At 46.3% G+C, this 24,967-nt stretch overlaps 1 protein-coding gene across 1 annotated transcript in view; it reads right to left on the reverse strand.

The window, feature by feature from the left end:
- Window positions 1-1,847: 1,847 nt before the first annotated feature.
- Window positions 1,848-24,967, reverse strand: part of LRP5 (low density lipoprotein receptor-related protein 5) — a gene marked incomplete at both ends in the record, with an annotated part of 30,175 nt that continues 7,055 nt past the window's right edge. Inside the window, 9 exons of the mRNA XM_010148028.1 lie at window positions 1,848-2,084; window positions 5,022-5,132; window positions 8,404-8,640; window positions 11,415-11,540; window positions 13,668-13,877; window positions 16,571-16,761; window positions 18,628-18,839; window positions 21,180-21,382; window positions 23,539-23,862. Of these exons, the coding sequence (XP_010146330.1) occupies window positions 1,848-2,084; window positions 5,022-5,132; window positions 8,404-8,640; window positions 11,415-11,540; window positions 13,668-13,877; window positions 16,571-16,761; window positions 18,628-18,839; window positions 21,180-21,382; window positions 23,539-23,862 (1,851 nt within the window). The remainder of the gene's footprint in view (window positions 2,085-5,021; window positions 5,133-8,403; window positions 8,641-11,414; window positions 11,541-13,667; window positions 13,878-16,570; window positions 16,762-18,627; window positions 18,840-21,179; window positions 21,383-23,538; window positions 23,863-24,967) is intronic.

Consider the following 24,967-nt stretch of genomic DNA (forward strand, 5'->3'; position numbering starts at 1 on the left):
AAATGATACAACTGCTCACCACCGACTGACTGACGCTCAACCCCTTCCCGAGCAGCGATTTCCCCTCCTGCCCAACTCCCCCAGCTTATATACTGTGCATGCCATCTGATGGCATGGAATGTCCTTTTGGTCAGTTTGGATCAGCTCCCTGGGATGTGCCCCCTCCCGGCTTCTTGCAGAGAAGAAGGTGGGAATGTGGGTGCAGTGTCAGAAACTCCTCTGAAAAAGTCCTTGACGGTATAAACATGCCTTGGCAGCAACCAAAAACGTGGGTGCTATCAACGTTCTCCTCAGCACAAATCCAAACCAGCCTCATACTAGCTACTCTGACGAAAATTAACCCTATTCCGACTGAAACCAGCACATTATTGAAAAAAATCACTGCTTAAATTGCAAGTCAGCAGAGGCAACAGAAAGGAAACCTGGAGCAGACTCAGGGAAACCTTATCACTCCCTACAACTCCCTGAAAGCGGGGTCAGTCTCTTCTCCCAAGTGATGGGACAAGAGGAAACGGCCTCAAGTTGTGCCAGGGGAGGTTTAGATTGGATATTAGGGAAAATTTCCTCATGGAAAGGGCTGTCAGGCATTGGAAGGGGCTGCCCAGGGCGGTGGTGGAGTCACCATCCCAGGAGGGGTTTAAGAACCGTGTGGACGAGGTGCTGAGGGACACGGTTTAGTGGTGGACTTGGCAGTTTTGGTTAATGGTTTGACTTGATGGTCTTAAAGTTCTTTTCCAATCTCAAAGATTCTAGGATTCTACGATTGAAGTGTTCACTTTGATGCCTATATGAGGTCTCTGGACTCTGATCAGCTGAATAACCTGAGCTTTTGTGTACGCTTCAAGTCCTCCTTCAATCTCAGCACTGTCGCTGCTCGCACTTCTCCGAATGGATGCTTTGAGTCCCTTGTGAGGTAAGAGAAGCCACACTGGTTTACAGACGAAGGACTGGGACACAGAGGGAATAAATACTTTCCAACAGGAAAGCTGTCTCAGAGATGCGCTGAACTAAAGGGGATGTTTTCATTACGCTTCAGGCAAAGAGCAGCCAGCCTACAAAACCACACCCAGACTGCTTGTGTTCTTCCACACTTGCTGCTGTAACTGATGAGGGATGTTTGTCCTGTGCTGTTTTCACAGAACCACAGAATGGTTTGAGTTGGAAGGGACCTTAAAGTCCATCCAGTTCCAACCCCCTGCCATGGGCAGGGACACCTCCCACTAGACCAGGTTGCTCCAAGCCTCATCCAGCCTGGCCTTATGACATCCAGGGATGGGGCAATTTTTGTATTATTCACTTCCTCCCTCAGGATAACCCCATCCTGAGCAGACAGGACAAACTGTATAAAGAGCTTCGTTGGACAGGACAGCAGCAAGGACACAGAGTACAAGACACAACAACTCAACAAAGCTCTCACTAGAACACTGAACGGCACACACATTCTTAATTTCCCGTGTTGCATGTGGTTCACTACCCTTCCTAGTGTCTTGCAGGCCTGAGGTAAGAAGCTGAATGCCAACCCCAGGCTTCATTACCTACACCACAACGAACTACTTAAAGAGAATGTTTTCACTGGGAAAATACTGTAGAAAAGATTAACCCCTGTGTAGATGCACCCTAGCAGAAAAACTGCACTGAAAATCTGGCAAGATGCCTAATGAAACGTGTCTAATAGTTTTTGCATGTTTGATCCAAATAACAGGTTTATACCAAAACCACTGAGCAGATTAGTAACATCTAATTTCTGGCCACTGAAAACTCCGCATCTCGCACTCAATATCCTGTAAAACTCCAAATCCAGGCGATGTAACAGTACTGATTAGCTGCAAGGTCCTTACCATCCTTACCAGTAAAAGTACCATGTTGAGAACTTCCCGGAGCAATAAAATTCAGAGGGACGTGAGGGGTGCCACTGACATACTCGTGTGGAAACGGACTGTTGGGCCCGGCGTAGCGCTGACACACCACTCGCTGGCAAACAAAGTACATTCCTCCCATGACAAAAAGTGACAGTATTATACCAATAACGGGACCGATGGCACTACTGTGTGGCTGTGACTCATCTGGGACTGGCTTTGCTTTTTCTGGAAAGTGAGGAGAAAAGAAAAGAGGACATTAAAGATGGGGCAATCTATACCTTGCTGTCCTAGAGCTCGGGCAGCAGTCAGCTCACGGTCATTCACAGTGTCTTTCCAAGTATCTGCATCAAACCCAGGCATCCCTAACTCCATATATTCTGATTCAATGCACAAGAATTCGTGCCTCCAAGTATATAAAGCTGTATTAGCAAGGTCCTCCTCTTTCTGTCTAACAATTCATCTTGTAACGAGATTACTTACCATCTTGATACAACAACAGCCTAGAAAGTTTCCTTTTCTCCCCCCCCGCCCAAAGTCTATGTGTTAAGGATTCAGGACACTTTTAAGCTTCAAGTTCTTAATCAGAGAGGAATCTGCTCTCTCAAAAGCCATCTGGGCTAGTAATAACATTAAAAAATTTAAAGATTTAACCAGCAGAGAAGCTACTGTATGTATGAAGCAGTAGATGTCTTCCTAGCTCACACAGGCCATAAAACAGAATGCTTTTCTTACCTAAAATGTGACTTGCTTTCAAAAAAACCCTTACAAAGGGAAGGAAAACACAATCCAGTATATCTCAAATACTTTCTACTTCTAATTTCTTTTTCCCCTATATCGCCAAATGTTAAATAATCAAAAGTGCTGCTGTATTTGAGATGAGCTGTGTATCACATCTCCCCCTGGCTGTGGGTAACACATTCAAAATCCTTGCCAAACCAACCTGACACCTCTGTTTTTCACATGTGACAGTCTTCAGTTCTAATGTTTTTTCCCACGTGATTCACACAACAGTTCTAATTTTTTTTTTACACACACACATGTATCTATTCATAAAGTGAAAAGAAATCAAAATGAAATCAGCCAGAGCTTATCGATTTTACGTGTTCAGACCAAACTGTAGAGCCCTCCCTTCTTTAATGAAGCTGTCGGAAGTGAAATGGTTCGTGTAAGATTCAAACCTTCACTTCATGTAATTTTTCTCCCATGGGTTTGGTTCATTCCCTTCAGTGGAAAGGCATGAAAACAACCAAAATTTGAGAAGGAAGATAAAGGAAATACAAAGATCTGCCAATAAACGCTTTAGCAGCTCAGCCTCAAGAATTAATTTCCGTCTTAAAGCCCTTATCTGCTTTTCATACTCACTAGTGCGTGACAGGTTTTATGTCAGCTGAGGCCCCAACTTTCAAATACACAGATTAGTTCAGATATCATACCAGAAAAAAAAAAAAAGAAAGCAAAACCAAAATTAAAACGTTTCCAAATTAGCTAATTTAAAACACAATTCTCATTTTGGTTAAATCTAGTTTCTCTCGAATACAAGATCCTTATCTAGAAAGCAGCAATTATTTTTATGCCCTACTTGAGTTCTTTCCCTCAGCCAAGCGAGAAAGCACAGAATGCTCTGTTCCACAGAGACTCCAGAGGAGGAGGAGGATTAGGTATGTCTACATAAAGACACACTTAAATCAGTTCAGACCTAATGGCAGGACTGGACCCAAACTGCAAACAGGAAACAGCTGCATTAACTTGGCAGCACAAAAGTTTGCCAAGTGCACAAAGAAAATAAACTGAAAAAAGAGGAAGTAGTGGCTTTACATGATCCCGGGGACTGGGTGAGAGCTGGGAGATAAATGGAAGCTGTGGGAGAAGCATGAGAAGCACGTTCAGTCTGAAATTTCCAACAGGAGAGCTAAACAGTTTTTGTTGCCATTCTTTTAGCCTTTCCTTCTATTCACCACCCGGGCTCCTTCCACCGCTCTCGCTCATGAAATACACTTCTCCTTGCTGTACCCGTTGTGAGGATGAAGGAAGAAAGAAGATTACCCTGACTGGACTGGTGACCCCTCCTCTCACCCCAGCAGCGGCACAGCTTCTGACAACTGGTGCTTCAAAACCTGATAAGACTCTAAGATATTAAAACCTACCACAATTAGCCATGGTCCTATAGGCAACACCGTTAGGCAAAAGGCAACGTTGCTCTACACAAGCCCAGCACAAGGTATTTGTTCAGCATGAATTACAGATCAGCACATCTAATGGCTTTTGTCCTAAAAAGCTATGTTCCAACTATTTTGCTAAGGCATTCGTGAGCTACGGGCACACTTAACCTGCCCCGGTGCCTGAAGACGTCATACACGAGTCACCCCGATGGTGTAAAATCAGGGAAATTGCAAGCAGAGGACAAATAAGTGAATTTTACTGTCCACTCCAGACTGCAAAACAGACCCCGCTAAGGACTAACGCAGCAACTGCCGCCAGCGTGCCCGTAGCGTGCACGTACCCACTGTCACAAGAATCCGAAGTAACGTTCTCCCACCTGCAGTTTAATAAGAGATTGGCCTGTGTTCTCCTGTGGTCACTTGCTCATTGCATGCTACTTCCTTCACATAATCAGCCTCCAGCTTGACCCTGTAACTGCAGTGGACAGGGCTGCGCGCTTTTAAGCGCCTCCCCAAGCTTAGCAGCGCCGCTGCCAGTCCAAGGCCCCCATGGGCGCAGATCTGAACGCCCACCTAAACAAGGCACCGCTGCGTCCCATACGACATTCCAGAACTAGCCTGAAGTAACGCTGGGATTTCAGTTCACCTTCACTACTGCTGCTCCCGCGTTACCAGGAATAACTGCGTTACGGACTCGCTTCGTCAGGCCCCAAGCTCACGCTCTCCCCAGGTACAACCCTGAGAGCACTTAGCTATGCAAGGAGCGGGGCTCTGCACAGGGATGCAGGACATGATGCCTGCGCCCCAAGCTCACGCTCTCCCCACGCAGACCAATGGAAGAGCAAAACCACGTTCAGCAGCCAAGTACAACCGTGAGAGCGTTGGGTTTGATTCACGGGGCCTCCCGGAGAGCACTTAGCCATGCAAGGAGCGGGGCTCTCCACAGGGATGCAGGACATGATGCCTGAGCACAGCACTTGAGTCTCAAGGAAAGACGACTCACCACACAGAAGCTCATCAGACCCGTCAATGCAATCGGAAAAGGAGTCGCACTGCTGCTTCAGGAGGATGCACTGGCCGCTGGCACATCGGAACTGATTGGGCAGACAGATGGCTGCAGAGAAAGAAAGACAAGATTAAGTACTACTTGCGTGGGAGCATTTAAGCATCTTAAGAAAACAAGAAGAAATGAAGTCACAGTGGGTTTTATATCGTGACCAGGTAAGCACCGAACACCTGCTCTGCTGCGGGGGGAAAGGCAAGTCTGCATTTCATGGTTTCTTCCTTGCTGTTACACGTGCTACTCACTGGGGCTAAAATAAAAGTTCTGATGCCAGTAACTCCCCATCCTTTGTCAAATCAGTCCTGCTGGGGCAAAACTGGAAGGAAACCAGCAAGAATCTCTTACAATAACTAAAAAAGTGCAGCTGATCACCTGACATGTTAATGAAATGTAGTAAATGGTATATGGCAGACCCTAAACTAGTCCATACGATCTTATGTAGCCCTGTATAACAGATCCTTGCCGAATAACTGCTAAATTTCTTATCTACATTCAGAAGTCTCTGTTTCAGCAAAAAGGACTTGTTAATTAACCTTGGAATCTCCGTCAAGTCAAAGCATATTAAATGATCGGTAGAGACTGTCTTACGAGGGCTAGTAACCCCAAATCCTGGAAGGTTCACAGCATAGGTTATTCAATGCAAGAAGATTCTTTGCTTCTGGAGGAGAAGATCCACAAAAGGCAGTGGTGTGCAGTGAGCCTCCTGAACGGCCATACTTCCTGTGCCGTGGTCCAGTCTGCAGAGCAGTTCTCGTGTAAGAGAACTAAACTCTATACGGAGAAAAAAACTGAGCTAGAAGCTCCACACGCCTCAGCTCCTGATTTGGACTGTTTTGCCCCCAGTAAGCTGGATGCAGCTCCGCTGTATACTGTGCATACGAAACACACACGTTGACAGAAGGTTCCAAAAGCATCTGGAGTTCCCACCACACCACTCAGGTTCCTGCACTATCGGAAGGGCCAAGTTCTGTGTGCACCCTCCTATTTGACAAGGACTGCCAGCCCTCTCCTCATTCTTGCAACTTCTCCGTCTTCCATCAAGACTCCTGTCTTCATATCCTTTTCCTTCTGACATGCTGCATCTTCCATTGCTGTCCTGCCTTGCTGGACTCCTTGTTTCTTCTTCATCCAGCAATGGACAACTCGGAGCACGGAACCTGTGTTGCACAGGAGTGCAGTTTCTTCAGTGGCATGGTAACCCAGCTGCAGTACCAAGAGACTTAACCTCACGACTTGGACTGGGTATGACAGGACCAGCTCCCAGTGCCACAATGCAGACTGCAGAAGATGAAAGCCAGTCTTGAGTATGTGGGATGAGAACCTTGAGCATATCCAGGGACATTTCTTTGGCCACTCTCAGTCATAGTCTGCAATCCCTGTGCCAATGCTTCAGATTCAACTCTCCAAAAGCGTGCCTTGGGAAAACAGGAGACAGGACAAGTGGCTTCTGATAGAATCGAGGCATTGAACTCAGATCTGTGAAAAGGCAGACCAGAACACAATCCCATCGATGCACAAGGTATAGTAGGAAAGTTCTGTTACGCCCAGTTAATAAACCACCTTAATAAACCTCTGTCATGGTTTAGTCCCCAGCCAGGAACAGAAGACCAGGAGGCTTGCTCACTCCCCACGGCGGAATGTGGAGGAGAAAACACAAGGAAAAGTTCGTGGCCTGTGGCAAGGACAGGGAGGGATCACTCATTCACCCATTACGGTCACAAGCAAAACAGACTGGACTTGGGGAAGAAAAATCCATTTAATACGTTACCAATCAAAATCAGAGTAAGATGATGGGAGAGAAAACAAAACGCACCTTTAAAACCTCCCTCCCCACCTCCCCCTTCTTCCCAGGCTACCTCCTCCCCTCCCAGTGGCACAGGGGGCTGGGGGGTTTCCCAGACAATCACAGACTGTCTCTGCTGCTCCTGCTTCCTCATCGGGGGGAGAACTCCTCATATCCTTCCCCTGCTGCCAAGTGGGGTCCCGCTGAAGACAGTCCTCCACGAACCTCCCTGGCATGAGCCCTTCCCATGGGCTGCAGTTTTCTTCACTGACTGCTCCCACGTGGGTCCCTTCCGTGGGGTGCACTCCTTCAGGAGCAGCCTGGGCTTCCCATGGAGTCTTGGGCTTCTTTGGGCCCCCACCTGCTCTGGCGTGGGGTCATCCCCGGGCTGCAGGGGGGTCTCTGCCCCCCGTGACCCTCCATGGCTGCAGGGCACAGCCTGCCCTCTCTCTACCGGCTGTGGGGGAACCTCTGCTCCGGGCACCTCCTCCCTCTCTTCTGCAGTGACTTTTCGTGTCTGCCTGGTTGTCTCTCACATCCCACTCCTTTCCCCACGATGATTCTCTCCACCTCCTGCTCACTCTTCTTCTGCTGACACTTCTTTTGGTGACCTCCCCTCTTAAATATATTAATTATAAGAAGGACATAGACCAGTTGGAGCGAGTCCAGAGGAGGCCACGAAGATGGTCCGAGGGCTGGAGCCCCTCTGCCATGGGACAGGCTGGGAGAGTTGGGCTTCTTCAGCCTGGAGAAGATGAGGCTCCAGGGAGACCTTATTGCAGCCTTCCAGTACCTGAAGGGGCTACAAGGAAGCTGGGGGGGACTTTTTACAAGGGCCTGTAGTGACAGGACAAGGGGTAACGGGGTTAAATTGAAAGTGGGGAGGTTTAGATTAGATATCAGGAAGAAATTCTTCCCGGAGAGGGTGGTGAGGCACTGGGACAGGTTCCCAGAGAAGCTGTGGATGCCCCATCCCTGGAAGTGTCCAAGGCCAGGCTGGATGAGGCTTGAAGCAACCTGGTCTAGTGCAAGGTGTCCCTGCCCATGGCAGGGGGGTTGGAACTGGATGGTCTTTAAGGTCTCTTCCAACCCAAACCCTTCTATGATTCTGTGATTCTAGGATTAAGTCCATCTCTTCCTCCTTGTAGCACCTTGCAGTGACCACTGTCCAAAGGTGGACACCGTAGAAACACTGCAAGCCAAAATGGTAACTATGCAGGGAAAAAAAGCCTGTGCTAAGTTCTGCCAGTTTGTTTCCTGTTTTCATGCAGAATATGGATTAAAGCTACTCTCCCCAGCCTCCCCCGTATCTACAGTTACATGGTCACCAATTTATGTAGCTACAGAGAAGTTTAATTTCAGCAACAGAATAAGAAAGGGGGAAAGAAAAACAGGATCAGTGGATAGCTTGGTTAGGCTTATGGCTCAGGCTGGGTTTCCCCATTTGAAACGAAAAACCATATATACAGATGTATCTCAAGAACAGTTAGAATCACAAATGGATGCTTATGTCCATGAGTTCAGGAAAATTAATCTTACTATCACAATCTGCTTCATCAGATTTATCTTGGCAGTCAATTTCTCCGTTACAGCGCAGGTGTGCATCGATACACTGTCCTTTCTCACACTGGAACTGGGACGCAGAGCATATGGGGCAACTATCTTCGTCACTCTGGTCATCGCACTCTGGAAATCCATCACACCGCCAAGCCATTGGGATACAGTCAATCTCTCCAGTTGCACAGGTAAACTGATCTGGGGAACACGTTGGAGGTTCTGCAGAAAGATAAATCGCATTTGCATAACCAATTTTAGTCCTTACAACCCAGTAAAAAGTGATGGACTTTTTTCAAGAAAAACACACTCATGCCTGGACTAAAGTTCTTCCGTGACAAGATTAAGATCCCAGCAAAGAGGAAAACATGATTTTGCATAGGGAATGAAATCCTGCCAACTTCATAACAAGAACTGGATGCATGCTGACTGCAGAAGGTGAGCACTGACTTAGGACAGGAACCACAAATACTTTGGATCTAACAGCCACCTTTTGAAAGACACAGTCATACACAGAAATTCAAAGGAATACTCAATTTCTGATTGAAAACCATATTCTATACAATTCTAAACTCTGCAACCCTATTAGCCTGGGACAATTCTTCATTAAAAAACCTGGCACATTGGGTTAATGGGCAATGAATACATCTAAACCATGTAACAACTGCTTCTACAAGATCTCTTTCTCCATTTTTCCAGTGGTTTCTCCACAAACAAATCTCTGAGTCAAATATGAATTGAAAAATATGAATGGAGACAAAATATCTGTAAAGGCCTGTTAAACATTAAGCCAAGTCCTCTTGCTGGAAAGCCTCTGGGCTGCAGGTCAGTGGAGGTTCAGAGAGCAGTCTGAGGAGCACCCTAAGCTGATCTTGCATTCCTTCACTACGGTCAGAGACAGACCACAGGACCTTGTGCACAGCCATTTTTATGTCTGTTGGACCTAAGAAAGCTGGGATTTCCTTCAAATCTGACTTTTCATGGAGCCCAAGATCCTGGCACCGATCCATTCCACGTCCGTACCGCTGCTCGAGGTGCAAACACACACCGACAGCATTAAGCAGCAGCTACAGCCTCATGCAGAAATGAGATACAACGATTATGCTGTAATAAGGTGTCCACAGTCGCTTTCTGCAGTTTGTCAGAAGAAAAAGGCAATACAGACTGAGAATCTATTGCAAAAAAAGCTCTTAATTCTTACACAGAGCAATTAGCACGCACTTTATCACTAGTACCAATGAAAGAGTCAACATGCAAGTCCCTTCCGTGGTTACCAGCAGCAGTCAGTTATGTTCAGACGAGGGGACGATGCCAAAAGCACGCTGCGGCAAACAGATGCATTTCCACTCATTTCGAAACTCGCTGGGTCAATCCCTGGGACATGATTCAAGCGGTGGACAGAGGCAGTCGCCAGCCCTCACCGCTGCCAGCTAACGCGGGAAGTAGGAGCTTCACCGCCTGGATTAGCAGTGTGACACCATGACGTGACAGCTATGACCCCTGCCTAAGGCAACACGGAGCAAGCTGGAGGTGTGCTCCGGTGCCGGATGATCCGGACACCCTCCAGAGGATCTGGAAACTCCTCTGGAAACCCAATGCGCTTTTATAGACACTGAGGCTCAGGAATGGAGTTCACAAAGAACCGAAGCTTGAGGAAAGCTTCTCAAGTCTTTTGTAGGAGCAATTTTTGTCCTGAGGGTGGCATTACAAATCCTAGAGCTACGCAAACCACAGCCTTTTTCACAAGTGCTGCTGTCCTTCCTTCGCTAGGGAGAAATGTTCAAGAACGGGACTCAAGTATAGTTTCCAGAGCTTGAAAAATAAAATGCAGATAAAAATCCTAATGCGTTTAATTTTTGAAAATGTGATGATTTTAAGTTTCTAATTTATGATTATTTGGTGCAGCAATATAAGAATTGCAAATGTAGCCAGTGACCTGACAGCTGTGGGTAAGATAAAGATGCCAGATACACAAATGAAGATAATTCCTGAATCCAATTTTGATACGAGTTTGCTGTTTAGATAATTCAACAGACAGATTACTACTTTGGCATTTAGAGCCACCTTTAACGCTGCCTTACGGTTGCACTTGGCAGGCAGAAGTCGAAATGGAGGCCCTTAATTTTTAGATGTATAGCTTAAGATAACAGAGGACGTAAGAACCTCTTGTTGGCCATGTTGTGCAACAGCAGTACAGCAGGAAATACAAGTAGATTGATCCCCCCTCCCTGCCCTGCACCACTACTCTAAAACCACACAGTGTGTTGTGGTCATGGGAAAGAAAACAGTTTATGATGGAAATTACTGTCCCATGGGAGGTCAGAGTTCAGCCAGAAAATGAAATGCACAGCGAAACGAACACAGAAAAAGAAGTCAAGAGGGCCAGCCGAGCCAAACAATTTAACACATGATGCCTCCCCAAAAGAAACAGTGTTTTTGTTTTGGTTTTAATCCCCTCTGCAAGCGTAACGTAACAATTCTCAAAAATCCTGGGGTTGTGAAAGGGAGGTCTAAAGGAGAAGTCTGCCATGAGGAGAGAGGAGAGCCACCTTAACTAAAAAGGACTGCGATGGAGATTTTGGCCTGCGTTTCATAACCAGACAGTACAGTGTTACGAGGCCAAATTAATCTGAAAGACTGGAGCATCACACTGTGGGGATCGTGTGCACAACTTCTGCTCCTAAGGTCATCCTGGGTTGATGCCACACCACCTTCTAAGCATCTGTTTAAAGCACAAACCTGTCGCATCACACAGCTACAGAAATCTCAGTAGAAGATGCAGGCGTTTTAAGGTCCAACAAGAATATTCCACTCACAAAGTCACACATGTCCGAAAACCAAAGCAGAAAACAGCTGGTAGAAGAATCAAAGGTCAGTTTAACACAGGAGGCAACACACCACGCGTAGGAAAACACTGTGGAAATGTGGACTGGGATACAACCTCAACCCCCATCTTTTTGACGGGCTGCTTAGGGGTGCTGTTAAACATCACTCACCTCCACACGTCAGGAGATTCTGCAGAAGCACAAGGTGCTCAGGGCATGAACATCTCGGGGTCCCATCCCCCTTGGCAATGCAGATGTGCGAACACCCACCATTGTCGCGGGAGCACGGGTGCACAGCTGGAGGAATACGCAGGAAGGAGTATTAGCACAAAAGAAATCATAACTGCTCCTATCTAGGGCACACTCACAAAACCACTCGCAAACCGCTTCAGTTTGAGTAACCATGATTTCACTACAAAGTAATAGGACGATAAATACAGGATTTTTCAGTTCAGTGCTCCCAAGCTGATTTACTACTTCCTGAGGACTGTGTTTCTCCCAGTCACAGTGATAGGGAGACCTTCCAAAAAGAATTTGGGAGGTCAGGCGAAGAGGAATCAGAAGGCAGATTTCAGAAGGTTGCATTTACAGAGCAAACAGATGCCTCGCCTGCACTTCTAGGGCAGCCAGGCATCAAGAGTTAATGTACGTCACTGCAGAATGCCAACCCCCAAAACCCTCAGGAATTCTCCTTTAATCTTAAAAAACTCTTCGTATCTAGCCCCTCCACGTCCCTGTTGCTGACAGAACTGCAATACAAGCAGACACACTTGATTTTTTTTAAAGCCAGGAAGCCACACGGTTGTGTTTCCAAATCAGTCACCCAGAAGCACTGAGTACCCCAGAGCTCCCAACAGAATCGCTCTAAATGAAGAGCAGGTGGGTAAGAAACAGGCAGGGAGAGGCGAGGTCACTGCCTGAGGACCCCAGCCCAATGGAGTCAGAACAGACCCAGTCTCCCGCCTGCTCGTTCTTTGTAACTGCTCAGTACGAAGAACCTCCACAGGGAAGAAACGGTACAGATATCATCATTTCAGTGCCAAAGTTGTTTTCCATCTGTTCAGGCTTCTCAGCAATCTGCTTTCACCTTTAACAAATTCACTAATTCCACACAACGCTGGAGACACTGCTGTTCCAAGCAGGGGTTGCTAGCCGAAAAAGTGCACACGTGCACACTTGTGTGGGCATGCACACATGTGCAGATGTATTTTTACTCCCCCGTTGTAACAGAAGTCACCTAGGTAGGACAGTTTTCAGCTGCAAAAGGTGATTCCTTTCACTGTGACTTAGAAGAAACACTAACCTTGCCATAAAAAAAGAAACACTGGGATATAAAGTAATCTTTTTAACAGTGCTGGAACTTAAAGAAAAAAAATCCGTTTTGCATCATTACCTCTGAAGTACACTAAAAAGAGGAGAAATGGCACAGAAGAAGAAAAGCTGGGTATTATGAAAGAAAAAAGAACACCTGGATGAGGAGCACACAGTCTCCTACAGTTTAAATACTGACGCTGCCTTATTTGTGCCAGCTTACCCACACAGGCAAGCCTGAGACGACCTCCCGCTGTCACAGAAACTAATGTACACGGCACAGAGGGCGACAAAGTGGAGTAATTCAGTCTGAAAATTAAAGCGTTGTACACAGATGCACCCTCCCTGTGTAAGACAACTCACAACAGCCAAGAGTTTAAAAGGGCCACTGCCATTAGCCCTCTGCTTCCCACACCTTGACCGTGCTTTCATATTCCTGCGCAAGCAGGAGGAGGTGTAAGTTGTCACTCTCAGGAGCGACTACTTCTAGGGGTTTCTGCACTCTCCCTCAGCCCACGGGAACTTGGACCAACAGGCCAGAAAAAGAAGGTCCTGCATGTGTGACCCCTTTCTGAAGGCAGCACCTAAAATCCGATCAAAAACCTAAAATCAAATTTTAGGAGAAAAATTCCACATCCACTATCATTCACTGTAGGAGCTTCCTGCCCATTCTGCCTCCCTCATGGGAGGCTTTTCCACCGTCAACTGTGTGAAGTCAAACCAGTCATGCTCCACACTGGGGTCTGAAACCCTTGGAGAAAAGGCAAGTACAATAATTTTCTTTCTTTTTAAAGGTTTTTCCAAGTCTTATTGCTTGGCTGAACTTAAAAAATTAACAGCTGTAAGTAGCTTTCAGAGTGAATTCAGTATCATGTCATCTTGTACGAAGCAGGTACGTAAATGCTGTGATATCACACACTCCAGCTGTGCAGAGATACTCCTCTGGACAGGAATGAGGAACTGGTTTTTCCTCCCATTCTCAGATCCCAGCTGGCCAAGGTGAATCCACTCCCTGAAGCCTACTGGGCAGCGTTAGTACAATATTCAGCTGGATGAGGACCTTGAGAGACAGTGACCAGGAGCGAAAGACATCAGATATGGGAATAAACTCACAGAATTCCTCCATATCAAGCTCTTCCACAGCATGAATGCCTGTTAGGTGAGCGATCCGGCCTTGAATTCTAGTCCTTTTGTACCCGTTCATCTTCTCCACTCTCTCAATCATCTGCTGCTGCCGATCAATCCAATACAGGTGATTTCCCAGTACAGTCAGTCCCATCGGCTGAAGGATGTTGGAGTCCTCCAGGGTCACACGGTTAGCACCTGAGCAAAACCAAAGACGAGTGTTACACCAGCTGACTTTTAACTCATTTCTCAAAAAACCATAAACCCAAGCCAAACCCTGGAAATGGTTAGTTATAGGGCCACTGGCTCCATTTGTCTGTGCAGGCCAAGGCTCTGCTTGTTCAGCCTCATCTCAGGTAAATGCAACCGGTTGCCATGACTCAAGGGCAAGCAGATATGATATGAAAACTTCAGCTCTTGGGCCAAAATATTTCCCACACATTCCCACCCCAAGCAGTACACTGGCTGGAATCTGCAAGCACGAGTGAAATACAACCCATCGGCTTCGCTGCCGTTACCCAGATAAAACGCGTTCAGCACGCAAAGCAAAGCCAGTGCGCACACCCTGCCACGTGCGCTATCCCAACCACAGATCCATAACCACGGAAGAACAGCTCATATTCTAACAGCCATGCTTCGTTCTTCACCTTCTCTTTTTCCTTCAGTAACCAACCAGAAAACCCACACTCCGAGCAACGCCATACTTCAACAGGAACACTGTCAAACGCTCAGGATTGCTGCTCTACAGAGATGTGCAAAAACCTGCCCTCGGCCAATGCGCAAAAATCAGGTTAAGTAAAAATGCCCTTAGGACTGCTTTTCATTTAACTGCTTGCAGTTTTCTACCATGTGCTGCCCTACACTCAGTGGCATCTATTTGTTGCTTTTGTTACGTTTGTCTAGAGTGAACAAGAGATTCCAAATTACTCCATTAATTCACAGAAACCATTTGGAGGCTGTGTATGACTCTGTATACTTGATAGATTTGATATTAAAAATGAGGAATCAAAGCAAAATTGTAACTTGGTGCTTCTTCCGCTCTCGTATTTCATTTTGGAATAAAGACCTTACGTCTGCTTGCATTTGGAACATAAAAGTTTTGGATATGTACACAGAATGAGATTACAGAATCTGGATAAGTAACACTACGAGCACTGGATTCGCCTGATTTGCTGCATACACTATGCAGAGCTCAACCAAGCGTAAGAATATAACATTTATCTCAATTACAGATCCTAGCAGTTTTGGACATAAAACTACCGCCGGCAACGACTCCTGCTTGACTGTCACGACAAAGAGGGCGCATTCAAAACAAAGTTGCTGTGGAAAGATCAGAAATTCTTGGACTTGGAATGGGGAATTTAGTGTGTTAGCCCTGAATTTCTTTGGTTTCCAAACAAGTGAGGAAGAAGTCTTCGTTTCATTCAATTTTCAGAAGAAACATGCCCTGGCTGTACGCTGCCGTGTCTACTGTACACATTCCCAAAGCACCACTGGATTTTACTCTTGTAACAGAGTAAAAGAACAGAATCTGTAAGCTACAAAGAGCTGAACAATGGTGATTTGGGAAGGTGCTGGAGACAGCACTGGATATGGTGATTAATCTATATCATACGTACGCCGGATGTGCTCGTGAGTGAATGACAGTCCAAACTGGTACCGAATATTACGAGAGGCAAAGGGCACCCACAGCACTGGATGACACCATTAGGTTGTTGTTTACAAGAATGATCAAAATGAAAAACTTCATCTGAATAAATAAAAGGATATTTTCAACAGATATGGTTAGAAAAAGATGAGAAAACACGTGACAAGAAGTGCTGAATCTCTATAGCAAATGAACACGTTGATTCTCAGAATGAAACAGGGTGCAGTCTTTTCAAGATGGAAATCAATAGTTAAATGTAAAGAACACTGAGCTGGAAGGACACACAATTCCTCTGTTTAAAGTCTAATTGAAAACAAAGCACGTTGTCACTGCAGCGATGTTAGAGCTTTCCCAGTCGCTTCAACAGTAATACAAACCACTACTTTTTTACTGACTGGTGTGGAGGACAAGTTATTTGCAAATGGTTTATGAATGTCTATAAAGCATCAACAACTCCATTTGAAAAATTAAAAAAACCCGTAAAGAAAACAATTAGTCAGGTTTACAGTCCTTTCATCCCTCTCTGAAAGTCGGGCACTGGAGACCTGAGGTTATTCCATGATTTAGCAGGATGCTATTAATGAGGGTGTAGTGCAAGCTTCAGAAACCTCCACAGTCACATCACGTCCTCAAGCCTACGAGGGTATAAGGTTGTAATAATAAGGTAATTCAAGCCAACAAAACCTTGGCTGTCAAATGTCTTCTGAAGTGATGCAAGGCTGCAAATATTTTAAATTAAAAATATGCTGTTGACTCATTTAAAAACAGCTCAGTGAATCAAGTCACAGTGAGCTCAGCTGGACCAAATACCACCACAGTTTTTGGGCTACCTGGTACATATCCTCTGATTTTCTTTAAAACCTGCAGCTTTCTCCTGCATTTATCTTACCTACAGGGTTTGATTCTTTAGCTGTGACCCCATCAATAAGGGAAATAAAAAAGGGCATGGGGGAGGTGATGTAGGGGTCTATGCCTGGCAACACCTGTTCAAACCTGGTCTTACAAGAGTTGCATTCAGAACACACAAGAAGTCAGATGGCTGTCTTGGAGGGTGGCAATCATTACAGACACATTCATCCCAATCACATCAAAGATGGGAGTCCACCTGCCATTGCTATCGGTGACTGCCTACACAGAACTGGCAACCGTGGAGGGAGACGCCACTGGGGTCAGCATCAAAGACGGAATGACGTCCCATACATCCACACACTCCACTCCGAGTGCTCAACCGCATACCACCTACCTGACAAGTCACAGCTTTCGATGCGCTTCAGATCCGCATCCACCCAGAAAAGCTTCCCAAGTTTGTTGTCAACCACCAGTGCTACTGGTCGGATCAACCCAGTCGTAAAAAGCACTTCTCTCTCTGTGCCATCGAGGGCTGCACGCTCAATCTTGGGCGCTCGCTCTTGCATGTTGGTGAAGTACATGTACCTGAGGACACAAACACCAGCTGCTTAACCGGCGGCTTTGGGCGGGAGGCAACTCATCTTCGCACACAGCTTCTCCATCCTAAGTGGGAATGGTTTACACAGGAACGACCGTGCTGACTTACTCCCAGCTGCAAAGACCCAGACCTGTCACCTGCAGAACCCCAAATATTTGCTACCTGGCTTACTGAGATAGCCTGAAATTAATAGCATTTGTGCTTAACACAGCAGGCCACGAAATGCCTCAGCACTGCTGCGTGGGCAGCACTGTTCCGGCAGCGGTGTTGGGGGTTGTACGGGACTAGCACGGACACTCTGCCATCACCCTTGGGTAAAGCTGTCCCCAACACCCAGCAGCTCTTTCTGACAAAAACCATTGACCTTCACCTCCTCCCCTTCGAGGCTGCCTTCCTGACCAGCACGGAGAAGTTCCTACCAAACTGGAGAGCAGCAAAGACCACAGAAGGAACAACCACTGAGGATGGCACGTTCCTGGTGTCTAAAGTTCCTTCTATTTGCCTAATCCAGTCCACCTGCAAACAGAAGCAGCATCTGCCCTCCCCCTGCATAGGAAAAACAAAGGGCTGATGCACCCACGTCTGGAACTGAGAACTTCCTCGGAGAAAAGCCCACCTTTTTTTCAGCGGGTGAACTCCCTCGGACGTTGCCAGCACAAGCAGGAGGGGCAGCCAAGGGAGAGGCAGAGGGAAGGGTTCCTGGGACTAAGGCAGAAGTTCAGCACAGAGCTCACTCACTCAGCTCGCCCAGGTAGTCACAGTGTTCAGCACAGCCTCCCCCCATCATTTCCTCCTTTAATTTTGGAACAGATTTATCTTGAAATCATTTGAAAACCTGACTAGAAAAGCTGAGTGGTTTGGAATCAACACACCCCAACTTCCATTTTAATGGAGGAAGCAGATAAGGTTTTGGAAACACAAAGTATGCCCAAGTCACACTGAGATTAGAGTCTTTTCTCTGATGCCCCTCTCCCCACACCAGCTTTTGAACTGGGCAGGGTACACCGAGTGCTGCACAACACACCAACCCTGTAAATGCTCTAGGCAGAGGCTCTGGGCAGGACTGCACCCACACCGTTACAAAACCTGACCATCCAACATCTGCCAAGCACACAGGAAGCCGGGTACTTGTAAGCTGGTATTTAAGCATCTAACCTACTAAAGAGAACAGCAAAGGGCCACCTTTGACCTCTGAGAACGTGGCTGCCAACCCCCCGAAGCGGAGGTGGGGTCTGCTGAGCCTAACCAAAACTGCTTTGCAGCAAAGCAGCACATTTTTCTCCTGGGGGGAATCACTCTAGTGCATCCTACCTGTTCTAATGAATTTCAGAAGCTCTTGAGATACACATCAAGGCAGAACAAACTTAAAAATGTAGAGAACAGGAGGGGTTTGTTTGACTTTATACCATTCCCTTCCCAGGCACAGCTGTATCGTGTGAGACACAACTTTTTTGTCCCTGGAAACATCTGGTTTATGATGAGCAAACATTTCTGAGCCAGATCCCCAGCTGATACAAACACTGTAAACTCTCCTGCTGGGGTGGGGGGGACGCTGTGCACTTACGCCACAAACACCATACGGTGGTTTTGCTTTGCTTTGCTCACCTGGGTTAGTTCCTCACTGTAACCAACCCCACGGCTGTGGGAATGTCCAGGCTGGCAGCAGAGGAGAAAATGGGAGAGAGAGCTGGGTACCTCTGAAAGCCAGAACTGGACAAGCAGTCACCTACATCCTCAACAGTTAAATAAGCAAATTTTCTCCTCTTTCAAACATACAGATGCAACACACGATTCACACACACAGCTGACACATCCCAAGAGTGCTCTGTGCAAGGTACAGAGAGGAATCTCACCCTCGCTCTGCGTTCACCACAATGGCTCTGGGCCTGTCGTGGTCCCCTCGCAGCACCATCCCAATGGACTCGCCATTCAGCCGGTGGACATTGACTGAATTTGTGGCCTCACAGGTCCAGTACAAGGTGTGGCTGTATATATCGATGCTGAGGTCGTGTGGCTGCTTCTCTGGGTTCTGGCTCTGGTTTGGAGTACTCATGACCGTGAAAGGCTGCAAGACAACGCATGGGGAACAACTTCCAGTAATCATTCTGATAGTTGCTTGAAGAACATTGATTGTACAGAAAGCACCATTTACCTACCTGGCAGTCCAGAAACACCTAAAACTATCCACAAGGAAACAACAAATGCGACAGAGTTTAACAAGAAAAGATTCAAACTATGGATTAGAGGAAAAACATCTGGACAAAATCTGTAAGATTATGTAAAACTCCCCAGAAAGCAGTTGTGGGGCTTCCTATAAGGAGAGTTAATTAGCAGGAAAGGGAAGAAAAACGTGTTTATGCATGGGACAATCTTGACTGAAACAAGGCAAGAAACAAGGCAGCCTTCTGGTCAGACCTGCACTGCTACAGACTCAGCTGAACCAATCTGGCTCTCTTGCCACAGCCTCCTTACTTTATTATTTGTAGTGTAGTAGGTAGTGATTTTCTGTCAGTCCTGGGTTCTCTTAAAAACTAAAATCTTTCAGTGAAACTTGGTTCTGTTTGTTTACATGTCCAATGGCTACAGCTGTGCCTCACACCCAGGCGAACAACATCACCCTGCTGTCACCCTTGTGTGCTTATGACAGACCTTACAAAACTTGTATTGCCAAGTTCCTGAAATGACCACCCTCAACCCATCCCAATCTAACTAACTACTATTTACTACACTTTTTAACTCCATGTTGAGTACTTACACAGACTTCAATACTTTACTTATGTGAAGAGCACTAGAGCATATAAAAAAAATCCATAAAGGAAAATAATGTCTCTGTTGTTTGGTTGACGTTACACAGGCTCCACCAGTGTACAGACACTCCCAGTGCCATTGGGATAGTAATCCTGCTGGCAAGACTCCCAGCATCAAAGCAGCCTTCAAAGGTGACTGCTGCTGGTGACACGATGATGCTGAGGGGGAAACGGTGGTTTCCTTACGGGTCCTAGTGCGGCGCTCCCAAGCCAAACACAAAACCAGTACAAGACAAAGTTCACGTGGGTCAGGAAAGCTGAAGACACCATTCTGTGCTCAGCTTAAGTCAATTGAATTACCCAACACAGCATTACTTGTGAAAGTTGGATTTCCACAATTTGGTTTTAAGCCTCCAAGTTCTGCATAGTGATATGCAGGCTTTTTTCTTTTTATATAAAGCTTTATCCCTCTTTTGTCCTGACAGTGTGCCTAGAAATAAAAAGAAATCATTCTTTTCCTGAGATCAAAGGTACCCAGGTATGAAATTCACGTGCATCATCTGCAAACAGCACAATTTAGCAAAATTAAGTAAATATAGTCAGTGAAAACCAGAAAGTCAAAATTTGCAGGGGATCTACATCTTCAAAGCTGCGTGACCAGGGTAAAGAACACAGAGAAAATGAATCCCCACTGCAATTTGCACCTAGCAAGTACCAAAGAGAAGCCAGACTACAACAATTAGCACCTAGCATAAACCCAAAAAGCAAGAGCAAAACTTCTTCAAAATTCATCCACAAGCCAGCTAGCTTCTCATCCCAACATACCTTCTCCCAGTCTTTAAAGAAATGGCCAAAAAACTAAAGCTGCCACCTCTTCCTTTAAAGGAAACCCGCACACCTCTAAGTCCCTAGATGCATGAAGAGACCAGCCCATTTCCACTCATACAACGTCAGATTGTTTAGATTGCCCAAGAACTAGGAAAATATAACCTGCCCACTCCCCATTTTCTTTTATATTCCTATTCAAACCACAGATTTTAAAGAATCTGCTGACCTGGGAGTTAAGCCATGTTAACACATAACAGTGCCTGGAAGAACCCTACGCTACTTCCCACTGCTGCGTGAGTAACTACCACGAGAGAGCGATGTCCCCAGCTCAGCAAAACAATTAAGCACGCCGATAAGCCTATCCCTAACTGGCATAGCAAGCAACTCTACATTTACTCAGGGATTAACTACAATTTGGAGAGCGGAGAGTTTTCATTCTGAGAGCGCTTTCCAACGCTGACAACATTACCACCCAACTGGCATGCATGGTACTGAATTTAGGATATAATTTATCAGTCCTGAGTATAAATGGTGAGTCTGCCTTCCTTCAGTGCCCATTTTAAATACAGATTGCAATTCAAGGCTCACAGTTTCAGATACATAAGATGCACTACATTCCATCACACTTCTTCGTAAACAAATTAAAATCATGACCCTAAAAGCCTTCAGTAATTTTCACGTACCGACAGGATACGTATGAAGAAGTGCTGGCAAGAGCAAAGTTTAAACAAACGATTCCTTGGTGCAGAGGACGGAAGGGGAAAGTCAAGCGTAAAGTAGAAAGCGCACAAGAAGATTAAGGCAAAACCCTATACACCACGTAAACTTGCCTGAGTGCCATCGTCTTTGGCTCTCTTTATAATATTCTGACGTCCATCCACCCAGTAGATCAATTTATCCAAGGGATCATAATCGATAGCCTTGACATTCCTCAGACCATGCATAGGCAGGATGATATCTGGACTCTGCTGATCATCTGGTATCATCCGGCTGATTGCAGATTTCTGGCTAAACAACAGGAAGCTGGCAGGGGCTGCAACAAGCCAAACCAGAATGCTAAGAAAAATGCAACTCACACAGTCAAAAATACACCCAACACAGAAACCAACATTTAGGACAAAATCCCAGATGGACAATTATACTGACAGTGAAAACAAAGGTAACCAATAAATGGAGATTTATGCTATTAAGATAGAAATGTTTCTTTGTGCACTTCTGGAGGGTAAATGTGCACACCCTCATCCAGAAAGCATTCCCTTTCCATACTGTAGCTATGCTCCCCATGTGGAATTTCAGGAACACCAGTGACAGCTGGCAATACACTCACAGGTTTCCCTACGTTACCACAGAATCATTCGGGATGGAAAAGACCTTTAAGATCGAGTCCAACCACCAACCCAGCACTGCCCAGTCCAACACTAAACCATGTCCCTGAGCACCACGTCTGCACAGCTTTTCAATCCCTCCAGGGATGGTGACTCCCCCACCGCCCTGGGCAGCCCATTCCAATGCCTGATATCCCTTTAGGTGAAGAAATTTTCCCTAATATCCAATCTAAGCCTCCCCTGGCACAACTTCGGGCCATTTCCTCTTGTCCCATCAGTTGTCACTTGGGAGAAGAGACGGACCTTCCCCTCTCTGCACCCTCCTTTCAGGGAGTTGTAGGGAACAATAAGGTCTCCCTGAGCCTCCTTTTCTCCAGGCTGAACCCCCCAGCCACTCCTCACAGGAATTGTGCTCCAGCCCCTTCCCCAGCTCCATTCCCTTCTCCGCACATGCTACCTTAACCCCGCAGTGTCTTGCTTGAAGCGAGGGGCCCAAAACTGGACGTAGGATCTGAGGTGCAGTCTCACCAGTGCCCAGCACAGGGGCACAATCCCTGCCCTGCTCCTGCTGGCCACACTGTCCCTGCTGCAGGCCAGGATGCCACTGGCCTTCTTGGCCACCCGGGCACACGCCAGCTCGTATCCAGCTGCTGCTGAGCAACACTCCCAAGTCCTTTCCCACCAGGCAGCTTTCCAGCCCCTTATCCCCAAGCCTGGAGAGTTGCTGGGGGTTGTTGTGGCCCAAGTGCAGGACCTGGAACTTGTTGAATCTCATAAAATTGGCCTCAGCCCATGGATCCAGCCTGTCCAAATGACTCTGGAGACCCTTCTTGCCCTCAGGCAGATCAACACTCCCACCCAATGTGGTGTCATCTGCAAACTGACGGAGGGGGCCCTCGATCCCCTCATCCCGGTCACTGATAAAGATACTAAAGAGAACTGTCCCCAGCGCTGAGCCCTGGGGAACAAACACCACTTGTGACCGGCTGCCAACTGGATTTGACTCCATACACCACCACTCTTGGGGCCCGGCCAGCCAGCCAGTTTTGGACCCAGCAAAGAGCACACCCCTCCAGGCCATGAGCAGCTGGTTTCTCCAAGAGAATGCTGTGGGAAACAGGGCCAAAGGCTTTGCTAACAGCCTGCACAGCCTCTCCCTCGTCCACTAAGAGGGTCACCTTGTCATAGGAGGAGATCAGGTTAGTCTGGCAGGACCTGCCTTTCATAAACCTATCCTTTTATCCAGTTAAAATTTTCTTACATGCTACCGTGCCAGGATGCCCAAAGCTTTGGTGGTTTACTTTTTTAAAAGTTAACCGTCCGTTTGCTCTTCATCTGCTATTTTTCCTAGAAACCTAAATTCTTAGTGGACATCTGGTGAACTGGCAGGCTCATGACATCACATGAAAATAAACACATGAATTTCAAGTGCACGTGCACGTCGCGCAGGCTACTTAGGAGGCTGTTCTACTGGATGTTATTTCTGCTGACTTTAATAAGCACTTAAGAGAGAAAGGCACGATTTGTTTAGAATTTCTCTTCCACCCACCTAAACACTTAGATAAGGATTAGGAAAGCTTCAATGACACTGCTGAATCACTTGGAAAGCAATTCTAGTAAAACAAGAAAGACCAGACTTGACAATGCTGTTAGTAAGATATGAAATACAGATCTTCAGCTCTAATTCATGTCACAAAAATGGATATAAAACTCCATACTCTGGGCTCATATTTAAAGATCACCTTCAAAGCTAGAACCTTTGAATGGGACTCGTGATATCCCTTCCCTTTCTACACTGAAAGGGATCACAAGCACCTGGGAGCCACAAACACCGAAGTATATAGTAGCAAACAAAAAGGCTTACAGCTACAGTTCCTGCTGTTGGGATCCAAGGTATAATGAGCAGCACAGCCACACCTAAAGCCATTCGGTATGGCAAGGCACAAGTGACCACAATGGCCATTATTTTGTACACAGTCATTCAAGCCATCCTGACGTGAAGAATGGAAGACCAATATATCCATCACAAAATCCAGATGGCCCTGGATAAGTGTCCTGTTCTTCCCACTGGTCTTGTCTGCTCTCTCTATGCTGTGAAGATTCCAGTCTGTCCAGTAGATGTAGTCACTGTACTGGGTTAATCCGAATGGATGAGGTAGATCATCTGCTATGATTTCTCGTTCTTGTCCTGCAAAAGTAAGGATAATCAACTAAAGGACAATCCCCTAGTCATGAAATGAAGAGTGTGACTGGCACCAAGAAAATGGGTTTTTTTCTTCCCCTTTTAAAATAAAACCTCATTTCCCAAGTCAGCACCATGGGATTCATTATTAAGCAGTATCTGCTCGAGAGGTAACCTGAACACTTGCATTTAAAAACCTTATCCTGGTACCCTCTTGCCTATAAAGCAATTTGAAACTGTGTCAGTGTACTGTCATTTAAATAAATACTACTGTGTCTGACGCTTACCATCCCAAACAGACACTGGAGAACAAGAATACTGTCAGCTCCTGAATCATTTAGGCCAATAAACTCCCCAATTAACATGCACAAAAACAACAACATACAACAAACTTGAGATTCACAGAGAAACAGCAGTGAGAAATTAATGGTGTTTCACTCAAGAAACAGCAACCTTTTGCGGTGCAATTTAACACACAGCTACCCCAAGAGATTAGGAAACCATGCATTTGGCAGAAACCCCAATACGCCCACACTCAGTGGGTCAGTCAGCAACATTCACAACAGACTGAACACCTTCGAGGTCATTAGACGGCCTCTGCCAGAGAGGCACTCCTAAGGCAGATAAAGTCCTTCTGTCCGTCACCTTCCCAAACATAAACCTCTGCCCCTTCACATCCGAGGAAGAGGTAGCCTTCATCAGCATCACCTTCTCCTACCTCAAACGAACGTCCAGTGCTGGATTCTACAGAACACCACGTTCTTCCTCCCCTGCCCTACTTTCCATCAGGCTCTCTCCCATTTGGCCAAGATTGGAAAAGGAATGAAAAACCCAACTACAACGTGATTTTCCTATAAACCACCAGAACTAAATACAGAGGCAACTTTCCCAACTACCTTCAGCCATCTAAAGCGTCCAAGTTCGGGGCACAGATACCCTGCACATTCTCAAGTACTTCTTACAGCAATTCTGGTCCAGTGATGAATTCAGGGGACAGGCTTTTTTGAAGGAAGCAGATAAGCTGTCTAATTGAATTTTGATAGCAGATGGAGTAAAATCTCCCAAAAGAGTGATTTTTCTTTTTCCTGCTGGGTAATGTTTATAATCCCAC

The sequence above is a fragment of the Eurypyga helias genome, unplaced genomic scaffold (assembly GCF_000690775.1).
Source record: "Eurypyga helias isolate BGI_N326 unplaced genomic scaffold, ASM69077v1 scaffold9290, whole genome shotgun sequence".
Taxonomy (NCBI): Eukaryota; Metazoa; Chordata; class Aves; order Eurypygiformes; family Eurypygidae; genus Eurypyga; species Eurypyga helias.